The 13,650-nt window shown below is 37.8% G+C and overlaps 1 protein-coding gene across 5 annotated transcripts in view; it reads left to right on the forward strand.

Annotated features, from left to right (window-relative positions):
* The window catches only part of QRSL1 (glutaminyl-tRNA amidotransferase subunit QRSL1), a 32,203-nt gene extending 24,274 nt beyond the window's left edge, over positions 1-7,929 (forward strand). For 3 of the 5 annotated variants that reach the window (XM_025863343.1, XM_073893722.1, XM_073893721.1), the window contains exons 10-11: positions 2,057-2,262; positions 4,773-5,350. In XM_025863343.1, the coding sequence (XP_025719128.1) occupies positions 2,057-2,262; positions 4,773-4,993 (427 nt within the window). In that variant the 3' untranslated portion in view covers positions 4,994-5,350. Of the gene's footprint in view, positions 1-2,056; positions 2,263-4,752; positions 5,351-5,645 lie in introns of those variants that run through there. The other 2 variants (XM_025863350.2, XM_073893719.1) reach the window with 2 other exon arrangements.
* The last annotated feature ends 5,721 nt before the right edge of the window (positions 7,930-13,650 follow it).

Below are 13,650 nucleotides of genomic sequence, written 5' to 3' on the forward strand. Positions count from 1 at the left end.
ATGGGTTATATTTTCTGCTTTTTTGCATGGCTGGGCGTGGCAACTTTTACATTGTCGTTAGCTGCATTTTTGTTGTATTCCTTTAAATGGTGCTGGGCTTTATTCTGGGATGCAGTTAAGTTACTTAGAATCTGTTGGATCCTTTCGAGGCTTCCTTTTTATTTTATTTTTTTAGGATTTTATTTATTTGACAGAGAGAGAGAGCACGCAAGCAGAAGGAGAAGCAGGCTCCCCGCTGAGCAAGGAGCCCCATGTGGGGCTTGATCCCAACTGAACCACCCAGGCGCCCCCCAAGGCTTCCTTTTTAAAAAGCTTTGCAAGGATGAGTCTAAAATGGCCATTTGTCTAGGCTAATTTAACTCTACTTTAGGCAATACCCTTGAGGAATTCTGCCGGATGCCTCATGTGTTATGAAGACTTTCCCGCTTTGGCCGTTAGGAACACACACTATTTCTAGCCCTGTATCAGCTCTTGCAGTTGTTTGACTTTTCAGTGATCCTTTCCCCAGCCTTGAGAATGTCCTCTCCCTACGTGCACACGTCAGTACTCAGCCAAAGACTTGAGGGATCACTCTGCAGATCTCTTGAGCTCTCTCTGTGTGCTATTTTCTCCTCTCTGGTACTCAGCAAGCAAATTCCACGTGTCTTTGCCTCCCTGCACTTCCAGTCCCCGTCTCTAACTTCCTGAAAACTCTGTTTAGGTTCCTCCTGTCTGGGCTGAGGCCTGGAAACTGCCTCCAGGCATTACGCTGGGGAAATTAAAGGGCTCACTTATTTCCTTCCCTTCTCTCAGAACTCTCTCTCTCTTGAATGCCTGTTGTAATAGCTGAAAATGGTTGCTTTATTTTGCCTAGCTTTCTGGGCAAAATAAAGCAGGGAAAATTACTATGGGTAAATACTAGGGTATGTTACTATTTACTATAGTAGGGTAAATTCCATCCTTCTATCATTAATGGAAGCAAAAGTTGTGTTTTTGAACCATATTTAAAGTAGGAAGAAATTTAATAGAAAACAAATTTTTGCTTGTGTTTGAATAAAATTGAGGTTTGGGAAATGCTGTTAATGGCATTATTTAAGCCATCAAGTGTTATTGTTGTATAAATTATAGGTGATACCTGCATTTCTCTCTCTGTCGACCCTGTGGTCAAATGATAGTAAAGATATTTAATATTTCTATAGGATTCTTTTAGAGTAAAAAAAAAAGCACATTTTTATCTTTATTATATTTGGTCCTCAGTAAGACTGGAGTAGTTACATCCATTTTTACAGGTGAGGAAACTGAAGTTTAAAACAGTACTTTTGCCAGCCTTTGTATCCACTTCAGGAGGATCTAAAGAGTGCCTTTTTCCCTTTCTTTGCATCATTGACTTGGAATCACTTTTGTAAGTGGCTAATTCCTTAATCTCTTCAGAAAAGTAAGCCTCTTTCCTTGAATTTCACATTTCCATTCTTGGGGTATGCCTATCCATAAAATATAAAATTGCAAACACTGTATACTTTCTCCAGTTTCTGTTTCCAGAGCCTGTTTCCTAGTGTCTAATTATGATGGCGTATTAGAATTTTGCAAAACTTCAGAATCCTTATAATAATGAGTTATCATTATATTACAGATGAAGTAAGACATTATAATAGAAGAAGGATTAGAATAAGCCTCCAAAGACCTAAGTTCTAGTCTTCCCTTTACCACTGCCCGTCTTTGTAACCTTTGCAAAGTCATTTAATTACTATGCACTTGATTTTTTTTCACCTGAAAATAAATGTTCTGGTTTAATGATACCCCTGGATGTGGATGATACCCACTTATTTAATGATATCACTATTTTGTGATTACATGTGTAGAATTGTATCTAGCAGGGAATTTTAATTAAACTCCTGATACACAAATTTTTAGAAATAACAGCACAGTTGAACAAAAATCATTTATATGTGTTGTTAGGAATCTTAGTGCTGCCTGCTTATAAAGGTCAAGAATCCAGTCATTCTTTCACAAGCTTTGCGTGTGAAAATTGATTCAAAAAAATTAAAAAATCCTTAAAATATCATCTGTTTTTCCACAGAAACTATGAGAATTATTTCATTAAGGCACAGAAAGTGAGACGACTCATTGCTAATGATTTTGTGAATGTTTTTAACTCCGGAGTGGATGTCTTGCTGACTCCCACCACCTTGAGTGAGGCGGTACCATACCTGGAGTTCATTAAAGAAGACAACAGGACACGAAGCGCCCAGGATGATATTTTTACACAGGCTGTAAATATGGCAGGTGAGGATCCCTTGGGAATGTTCTGAATTTCTTCAAATTTTTAGATAGGCACCCTGGTCTTCAACTTAGGTTCTAGCTAGATTGTTCCCTGAAGGCAACAGCTTGTCCTTCTGGAATGTTAGGAATGTGTGTACGTGTGTGCGTGTGGTATGTGCACATGCTTAGGCATGCGTGCACTTGCAGTCACCATGCACATGCATACTCAGAGTCATTCTACTAATAACGTAATTTTAACTTTTATTTTGGAAATTTTCAAACCTACCGAAAAGTTGAAAGAATGGTATAATGAATACCGATACACGTTTGCCTGGATTCATTCATTATGCCTAATCTGCTTTCTCCTTTCTCTCTCTCTGTATACACACACACACACGCACACTTTTTTTTAGCTGAATAATTTGAAAGTTTCAACATCATGATACTTCACCCCTAAATACTTTAGCATAAATCTTCTAAAAATGGTGACATTCTCCCACATAACCACAATTCTGTTATCACACCTAGGAAAACTAACAAATATAATAATATTCCAAATATAGTCCATACTTAAATTTTCTCAATTTTACCAAAAATGTCTTTTATAAAATTGTTTTTCCCCATAGATATATTACATTTGTTTATGATCTTTTTAAAATTTAGAACAATATCTCAGTTTTCTGCTTTGGGTTCTTGGTTTTTGTTTTTTTGTTTTTTTTGGAACATATCAGACTTTTATAATTTGTTTCAATCATCAAACAAAATGTAGAAAACTCAAGAGGTAAAGGAAAGCTTGTTGTATTTCCCCGTACTTTTGTTTACTGTGTTCATTTCTTCCTGGTATATGAAGATTCTTTGTTTTATCATATCCTTTCTGTTTAAATTCCTTTAGCAATTCTTTTAGGGTAGGTCAGCTGTTAACCAATTCTTTTAACTTTCTAAGAATGCTTGATTTCCTTTCATGTTTAAAGGTTATGTTCACTGGATACAAGATTTGTGCTTGACGTTTCTTTTCTCTAGCACTTAAAAAATGTTATGCCACTTTCTTCTGGCCTGCATAGTTTCTGATTAGAAATCCCCCACCTTTTAAAATTTTTGTTTTAATTGACATTGACTTTTTTGAAGAGCCTAGTGCACTTGCCCTATAGGATGTCCCATCCATAATCTGGATTTCTTAGATTGCTTCCTTATGACTGGGTTGGGTCAAACATTTTGGCAGAAATACTACATGGTCTTCACGTCAGGAAACAGTTAATGTCAGTTTGTTCCACTTTCAGAGACTAAGTTGATTCCTTAGCTAAGGAAGTAAGTGCCCGGTGTTTTCCGTGTAAAAGTATATTTTTCCTTTTATCAATTATAACCAATTGGTGAGGTGAGACTTTGAGATTGTGTGAATATCCTGTTCCCCAAAAATCTTGAACCCAGTTTATGTCTATTGATGATCCTTGCCTGAATTATTTCCTGGAGAATTACAAAATGCTGATTTTTCTGTCATTCTTTCTACATATATTAGCTAGCAGTCTTCTTTAAAGACAGCTTTGCTTTTTTAAAAACTCAGTGTATTATAAACAATTACTGTCATTATTGGTTTTGATGCTCAAATTGGCCAACAAGAGCCCTTTCAAGTTACATGTAACCTTTAGACCTATCCCCATTAATTTCTAAAAACTTACTTACTTTATGGCATAACAAGATATCCCAGGATCTTGTGCTTTCTTTGCCCCAAACCTGGAATTAAAACTGAGTTACTATTTCTTATCTATCAAATTGGCAAACATTCAAAAGCTCAGCAATATATTCAGATGGTAATGCTGTAGTGAAAAAGCATTTTGCTGATGGGAGTTCAAAATAGTACAACTTTTTTTGGAGAGGAATTTGGCAAATATCTAGTTACATATGCATTTATCTTTTGATGAAGCAATCTGTATTCATCTGAGAGACTTTCAAAAATACCAAAAAACATGGGGCACCTGGGTGGCTCAGTCAGTTAAGCATCCGACTCCTGATTTTGGCTCAGGTCATGATCTCGGGTGGTGTGATCGAGCCCTGCATCATTGGGCTCCACGCTCAGTGGGGAGTCTGCTTGAGATTTTCTCCCTCTTCCCCTCCCCCTGCTCTCTCTCTCTCTCAAATAAATAAATAAATCTTAAAAAAAAAAAAGAATACCAAAAAACATGTACACAAGGTAATTCACCCAAGCATGGTGTGAAATAGCTCAATACTAAAAACTACCTAAATGCCCAACACCCAACCATAGAAGAATGAGTGAACAAATTATGGTACAAACCACATAATGGAGTGCTGTGCAGCTATAAAAAAGGAATGAAGAAAGTCTCTGTGAGTTGATACACAGTGATTTCCAAGATATATTGTTAAGTGAGCAAAGGAAGGTACAAAAGCATGCTTATCGTATGTTTTTTGTCATTTTTTAAACCTTATCTGTCTTGTACCTACTAGCACTGGAAAGCAGACTAAGTCTCCCCTTCTTAGAATGGAAAATTAATCAGCTAATAGGGTTTCTTTCTTGTCTTCAGGATTGCCAGCAGTGAGTGTCCCTGTAGCCCTCTCAAACCAAGGTTTGCCAATAGGACTTCAGTTTATTGGACGTGCATTTTGTGACCAGCAGCTTCTTAAAATTGCCAAGTGGTTTGAAAAACAAGTACAGTTTCCTGTTATTCAACTTCAAGAACTAATGGATGATTGTTCATCAGACTTTGAAATTGAAAAGTTATCTTCTGTTTCTCTGAAACAGTAGTGATAAATATAGCATGCAAATTAAAATAACTTGAAGATTTTATATTCAAGAGAAGTTGGATGATCTTGCTAAAGGCCTGTAATTTGGTTCAGTGTCAACACAATCATTCCTTAGAATCACTTTTTAAAAACTCCTGTGATACAGGTAATTATACGTCATCTGTCAGCATTTATGAAGTATCCACTAAGTATAGAGTACAGGATTTTTATATTAACACAGACACGTGTTCCTGGAAAATGATGCATTCTGCAAAAATGTTCATTAATAAGACCTTAGAGTAAAGGTAAACTTAGGGATAAGCCTCTCAGAAGTTGTACATCTTTGTAACCAAAGTGCTAATAAAAGCTATAATTTGTACCTCCAGAGAGAACCTCAACAGCCACGCAGATAGGCAATTCACACGTACTGGAGGCTGCCTCGGGGGATGTTAAAAATGCACAAAAACAATAAAATGGGAATATTTGCTTCTGAGTGCTGAACAAAGGAGGTAGAAAAGGAGCTCTGAGCACTGGAGGAAGTGCAACCTGTTGGGCCCCAGAGTCATTCAAGACTGGGGGTATGCCTCTCTGGGGAAGAGCCCAGGTGCAGACGCTCTTGATTTCTCTAAAAATAGAGCTGCAATGACTGAAAACTTTCTCCTGTTTTGCTAAAGGTGAAAATTTGACTTCTGCCATCCCAGAACCCCATGCAAAGGAACCAGAACAACTCCATGTGACTTCATTTTCCTATTTACCAATGACAAATGAACTCGCTGGTATCATAGAAACATTTGTTGTAACCTAAGAGACCATATTGGACTTGAAACTTGGGAGGCAGTGGAGCATGATTTTAGTGAGAAAGTTTCAAGATACAAGTATATTCAAATGAAAAACTGGTAGGTAATTTGGTGAGGATGCCAAAGATAGGAGGCCCATAGCCTCCTCCCTTACCCCAGATTCTCTATTCCTTATGGTTTCCTTACCCCCTTAGCTTTCTTTACAAGTGCTCTCTGTTTGTGTCCCTTGAGCCCAAAGAGACATTAATACGAATCTGTATTCAATTTGAAAGAAAATTTTACGAAAATCATAGATTTACCTAACACTCTAAAGTTTCATCATTGGATTTGTCTTTGCCAGAATACCATTGTCATCTCGTGTTGATCAGGTTCTAATTTGGCACTTACATGTTACTGATAAGAATATGGAAGCTGAATTATTATTTAATACATTCACTTTGTTTAGTAAGGAAACAGTCTTTTCTAAATATGAAGTACCTGAGGGAAAAAAATCTAAGTGGCAGAACCTTCTGCAGAGCCACTGGAATGTTGCATGGTAGGAAGTTAGCCTGCCTGTTACTTTCTCATTAATAGTTTTCTCTCCTCCCAGGATCCTTCCACTCCCAAATGGTCTGACAAGCTTTATATAAAATCTTTCTCTGCCAGGCCCACTAGTTTTCTTATAAATCATGACTCTGAATCTGTGCATGAGGAAGAAATTCACAAGAGAGAATTGCATTTTTTTTTATGACAAGGGAAAACCATCTTCATTGAAGGAGCTAATATGATGTAAAAAGCAAAGAATAAATCTTTGCCCCAGTCTTTTTTTAATGTGTGTATAATTTGAAGTGAATTTTTTCCAAAGGATATTTGTCATTTCTCTTATTCCTGTATCTCTGCTTGAGCTGCACTGATGATTTGAATCTGGAAATAGGGAAGTGAAACATTGACTGTTCTCGCATAATACCCAACTAGCATGAAATAATACCTAATTTGTTTCTCTTTCTTCTCCGTCTTTACCCTAAGTCTAGTAGATCTAATTTTACCAAATCATTGTCTGGGAATTTAAGTGGGAAATGGTTTCTGTACCTCTGCTAATTAAGTCCTGAAACTGTTAGCAATTCTGAAAGGCGAAGGTGGGTGAAAGTGTAACATGAGTTCCCTGATAAGACACAGCAAAACAAAAAGAAGTTAGATTCAACCACAAAAGCATCAGTAGAGTGAAAGAATGTGATGAGATCACAAAACCTGGCACCCCAACACCACCTAGAGCCCAGGGAGCATGTGGGAAAGTCAGTGTTCCGTGTTGGCCCCCAGCATTACCAAGAAAATCGATTGAAACCAGGGAGGCAGAATGTTCTCTTCGGCTCTTTGCTACCAGGTCACCAGGAACACAGAGGACCTTGAGCTGGCTAGAAAAGAGCCTGGTACCAAAAAGGAGCTTCTAAAAATGACAAGGAACAGTGACTCCTATTAGGAAATCACCTCTACCTTCTAACGTAGACAAGAAATACCTTTGGGATTTTATTTTTTATGTATTTATTTTTAAAGATTTTATCCATTTATTTGAGAGAGAGAGAATGAGCAAGAAAGAGCCAGCATGAGCGGTGGGGAGGCACAGAGGGAAAAAAAGCAGACTCCCCACTGAGCAGGAAGCCCAACAGCTTGATCCCAGGACCCCAGGATCACAACCTGAGCCGAAGGCAGACACCCAACCAACTGAGCCACCCAGGTGGCTCCCTTTAGGATTTTAGACTGAAGGACTGTGAAGAGAACCATTACCGGGCACCAGCAGGTAGAGCTCAGGGATGCTGCAAACTGTGTCATACCCTGCTCCAGTCAAGGAAATGGAACAAGCTAATGGAATTTTCACAATAGCTTCTATTGAGAGAAGATCAACAGTTAAGATCAAGTAGTTAATGAAAATTCATTAACTACTTTTGATCTCCCTTTCCTCAAGCATCTGATTATCTATACCAAGGTTAAATGTTCATTGACTGTGCAAGCCTGGGGTAAGATGTGTTCTAGAAGCACCAGAGGACAGTTTAGAGTAGAAGGTCTTGCTCAGTTATTTCGTGACTTAAGCAGTGTGTACACTAGAACATAAACCTGAAGTTTTAATAAAGGCAAATAATATGAGAAAAACCCAGCCAACATTAAATAAAATTATTAGAGGATTTCAGAGGGTTTTTTTTTTCATTTCTTTTTCTTTACACCTCAATGGAATATAAATCCAGAAGGATTTTAGGCAATTTATTAAAAACATATTATTATGATGGTATAAAAGTACATAGTTGAGGAAATCAGTAAAGTGATAAAAGTAACAAGAGAGGACAAAACCAGGAATAAAGTTTTAAAATAAAAAGGCTTCTCAAGGTATTTATGTAGATACTTAAACCTGTGTAGTATGACACAGTGGGAAATTTTCCAGTAGCTTACCTAGTGAGTAAGGCCACCAGATTTAAAAATCAAATAAACTTGGGTTTGAGCCCTATTTTTGCCATTTACAAGCTGTGTAACCTGTCCGAGCTTCAGTATCCTGACTGAATAAAGAGATAATATTTACTCCAAGGGATGGTTGGGAGGATTAAATTTAAATGATGTGCTGAAAGCACCTAGCATGATGCCTGCTAGACCAAGCACTTAATAATTTGTAGCTGTAAGTAAATGCATACAATTATAAACTTAAGTCATTTTCCTATACAGTTGACCCTTGAACAACACAGGTTTGAACTGCATGGGTTCACTTACATGTGAATTTTTTTATAAGTACAGTACCGTAAATGTATTTTCTCTTCCTTATGGTTTTCTTAATAAAATTTTCTCTAGCTTACTTTATTGTTAAGAATACAGCATATAATGCATATAACTGCCCAATGCTCTGGCTTCCCCTGAGGATAAGGTTTAAAATATCAGAAAGAACTGATGGCCTGCCTATTTCTAAAGCAATTTCCATGAGCTTTTTTTTTTTATAAAGAATTGGATAATACAGCATTCAAAGACCTGAAGGTCTTCCAAAGGCCAATCAAATGAAGAGCAAGACCAACATGCTCTCTTAAGAATGAAGCCTCCCAACTTCCCTAATTTGGGGAAGGAAACAGGCATCAAAGTCCAGGAGGCACAGACAACCCCCCTCAAAATCAATAAAAATAGGTCAACACCCCAACATCTAATAGTAAAACTTACAAGTCTCAGAAACAAAGACAAAATCCTGAAAGCAGCTCGGGACAAGAGGTCTAACCTACAACAGTAGAAACATTAGATTGGCAGCAGACATATCCACAGAGACCTGGCAGGCCAGAAAGGACTGGCATGATATATTCAGGGCACTAAACGAGAAAAATAATGATACCCAGGTAGGCTGCCATTGAAAATAGAAGGAGAGATAAAAAGCTTCCAGGACAAACAAAAACTAAAAGAATTTGAAAAACACCAAACAAGCCCTATAAGAAATATTGAAAGGGGTCCTCTAAGCAAAGAGAGAGCCTAAAAGTAACATAGACCTGAAAGGAACAGAGACAATATACAGTAACAGTCACCTGACAGGCAATACAATGGTACTAAATTCTTCAATAGTTACCCTGAATGTAAATGGGCTAAATTCCCCAATCATAAGACACAGGGTATCAGATTGGTTAAAAAAAAAAAAAAAACAGGACCCACTGATATGCTGTCTGCAAGAGACTCATTTTAGACCCAAAGACACCTCCAGATTTAAAGTTGGGTGTGGGGGGGGTAGAAAACCATTTACCATGCTAATGGACACCAAAAGAAAGCTGGGGTGGCAATCCTTATATCAGACAAATTAGATTTTAAGCCAAAGACTATAATAAGAGATGAGGAAGGACACTACATCATACTTAAAGGGTCTATCCAACAAGAAGATCTAACAATTGTAAATATTTATGACCCTAACATGGGAGCAGCCAAATATATAAGCCAATTAATAACAAAATCAAAGTAACACATCGACAATAATACAAAAATAGTAGGGGATTTTAATACCCCCCTCACTGAACTGGACAGATCATCTAAGCAAAAGATTAACAAGGAAATAAAGGCTTTAAATGACACACTGGACCAGATGGACTTAACAGATATATTCAGAACATTCCATCCCAAAGCAACAGAATACACATTCTTCTCTGGTGCACATGGAACATTCTCCAGAATAGATCACATCCTAGGTCACAAATCAGGTCTCAACTGGTACCAAAAGATTGGGATCATTTTCTGCATATTTTCGGAACACAATGCTTTGAAACTTGAACTCAATCACAAGAGGAAAGTTGGAAAGAACTCAAAAACATGGGGGCTAAAGAGCATCCTACTAAAGAATGAATGGGTCAACCGGGAAATTAAAGAAGAACTAAAAAAATACATGGAAACAAATGAAAATGAAAACACAACTGTTCAAAATATTTGGGATGCAGCAAAGACGGTCCTAAGAGGATAGTATATAGCAATACAAGTCTTTCTCAAGAAACAAGAAAGGTCTCAAATACACAACCTAACCCTACACCTAAAGGAGCTGGAGAAAGAACAGCAAATAAAGCCTAAACCCAGCATGAGAAGAGAAATAATAACGATCAGAGCAGAGATCAATGAAATAGAAACCAAAAGAACAGTAGAACAGATCAACGAAATGGAGCTGGTTCTTTGAAAGAATTAAGATTGATAAACCCCTGGCCAGACGTATCAAAAAGAAAAGAGAAAGGACCCAAATAAATAAAATCATGAATGAAAGAGGAGAGATCACAACCAACACTAAAGAAATAACAAACAATTATAAGAACATATTATGAGCATCTATATGCCAGCAAATTAGACAACCTGGAAGAAATGGATGCATTCCTAGAGAAGTATAAACTACCAAAACTGAACCAGGAAGAAATAGAAAACCTGAACAGACCCATAACCACTAAGGAAATTGAAGCAGTCATCAAAAATCTCCCAACAAACAAGAGCCCAGGGCCAGACGGTTTCCCAGGGGAATTCTACCAAACATTTAAAGAAGAATTAATACCTATTCTTCTGAAACTGTTCCCAAAAAATAGAAATGGAAGGAAAACTTCCAAACTCATTTTATGAGGCCAGCATTACCTTGATCCCCAAACCAGACAAAGACCCCATCAAAAAGGAGAATTACAGACCAACATCCCTGATGAACATGGATGCAAAAATTCTCACCGAAATACTAGCCAATAGGATCCAACAGTACATTAAAAGGATTATTCACCATGACAAAGTGGGATTTATTCCTGGGCTACAAAGTTGGTTCAACATGCACAAATCAATCAATGTGATACAATACATTTATAAAAGAAGAACAAGAACCATATGATCCTCTAGATGCAGAAAAAGCATTTGACAAAGTACAGCATCCTTTCTTGATCAAAACTCTTCAGAGTGTAGGGATAGAGGGTACATACCTCAATATCATAAAAGCCATCTATAAAAAACCCACAGCGAATATCATACTCAATGGGGAAAAACCGAGAGCTTTCCCCCTAAGGTCAGGAACATGGCAGGGATGTCCATCACCACTGCTATTCAACATAGTATTAGAAGTCCTAGCCACAGCAATCAGACAACAAAAAGAAGTAAAAGGCATATGAATCGGCAAAGAAGAAGTCAAACTCTCACTCTTTGCAGATAATATGATACTTTATGTGGAAAACCCAAAAGACTCCACCATAAAACTGCTAGAACTCATACAGGAAGTCAATAAAGTGGCAGGATATAAAATCAATGCACAGAAGTCAGTTGCATTTCTATACATCAACAACAAGACAGAAGAAAGAGAAATTAAGGAGTCGATCCCATTTACAATTGCACCCAAAACCATAAGATACCTGGGAATAAATCTAACCAAAGAGGCAAAGAATCTGTACTCAGAAAACTACAGAATACTCATGAAAGAAAGTGAGGAAGACACAAAGAAATGGAAAAACGTTCCATGCTCATGGATTTGAAGAACAAATACTGTGAAAATGTCTATGCTACCTAGAGCAATCTACATATTTAACGCAATACCTATCAAAATACCATCAACCTTTTTCAAAGAAATGGAACAAATAATCCTAAAATTTGTATGGAACCAGAAAAGACCCCGAATAGCCACAGAAATATTGAAAAAGGAAAGCAAAGCTGGTGGCATCACAATTCTGGACTTCCAGCTCTATTACAAAGCTATAATCATCAGGAGAGTATGGTACTGGCACAAAAACAGACACATAGATCAATGGAACAGAATAGAGAGCCCAGAAATGGACCCTCAACTCTATGGTCAACTAATCTTCGACAAAGCAGGAAAGAATGTCCAATGGAAAAAAGACAGTCTCTTCCACAAATGGTGTTGGGAAAATTGGACAGCCACATGCAGAAGAATGAAACTGGACCATTTCCTTACACCACACACAAAAATAGACTCAGAATGGAAGAAAGACCTCAATGTGAGATAGGAGTCCATCAAAATCCTTGAGGAGAACACAGGCAGCAACCTCTTCAACCTCAGCCGCAGCAACTTCTTCCTGGACACATTGCCAAAGGCAAGGGAAGCAAAGGAAAAAATGAACTATTGGGACTTCATCAAGATAAAAAGCTTTTGTAGAGCAAAGGAAACAACAAAACCAAAAGACAGTCGACAGAATGGGAGAAGATATTTGCAAATGACATATCAGATAAAGGGTTAGTATCCAAAATCTATAAAGAACTTATCAAACTCAACACCCAAAGAACAAATAATCCAATCAAGAAATGGGCAGAAGACATGAACAGACATTTTTCCAAAGAAGACATCCAAATGGCCAACAGACACATGAAAAAGTGCTCAACATAACTCAGCATCGGGGAAATCCAAATCAAAACATCAATGAGATACCACCTCACACCAGTCAGAATGGCCAATATTAACAAGTCAGGAAAGGACAGATGTTGGCAAGGATGCAGAGGAAGGGGAGCCCTCCTACAGTGTTGGTGGGAATGCAAGCTGGTGCAGCCACTCTGGAAAACAGTATGAGGTTCCTCAAAAAGTTGAAAATAGAGTTGCCCTATGACCCAGCAATTGCACTACTGGGTATTTACCCCAAAGATACAAATGTAGGGATCTGAAGGGATATGTGCACCCCAATGTTTATAGCAGCAATGTCCACAATAGCCAAACTATGAAAAGAGCCTAGATGTCCATCAACAGATGAATGGATAAAGAAGAGGTGGTATATATATACAATGGAATATTAGGCAGCTATCAAAAAAAGAAAAGAAATTTTGCCATTTGCAACAATGTGGATGGAACTAGAGGGTATTATGCCAAGTGAAGTAAGTCCATCAGAGAAAGATAAATATCATATGATCTCACTGATATGTGGGATTTGAGAAACAAGGCAGAGGATCCTAGGGGACGGGAGGGAAAAATGAAACAAGACGAAACCAGAGAGGGAGACAAACCATAAGAGACTCTTATGTTTCTCAGGAAACAAACTGAGGGTTGCTAGAGTGGAAGGGGGTGGGAGGGTTGGTGTGGCTGGGTGATGGGCATTGGGGACGGTATGTGCTATGGTGAGCGCTGTGAATTATGTAAGACTGATGAATCACAGACCTGTAACCCTGAAGCAAATAGTACCTTATATGTTAAAAAAAAAAAAAAAGAATTACTGTGTCCCCCCCCCCAAAAAAGAAGAATGCAACCTCCCAAAATATGGCTATCCCATATGCCTGGGGGGGAGGGTGGGAATGATTTTGACAGAGCCAAGTTCTTCCTCATAAAACTCCATTCCGTTCCAATATATAGATAAATACACAGATAACTGAAGCCCAAAATTACATCTTCACTGCAATTATTTTAACATAGGAAAATTTTAAGGTCGATGTTACCAATGACCTGCTAGTATAGCCATCGGGG

This window comes from Callorhinus ursinus, unplaced genomic scaffold, assembly GCF_003265705.2.
Source record: "Callorhinus ursinus isolate GAN/ISIS: 27379988/994484 unplaced genomic scaffold, GSC_fseal_2.0 scaffold6, whole genome shotgun sequence".
NCBI classification, from domain to species: Eukaryota; Metazoa; Chordata; class Mammalia; order Carnivora; family Otariidae; genus Callorhinus; species Callorhinus ursinus.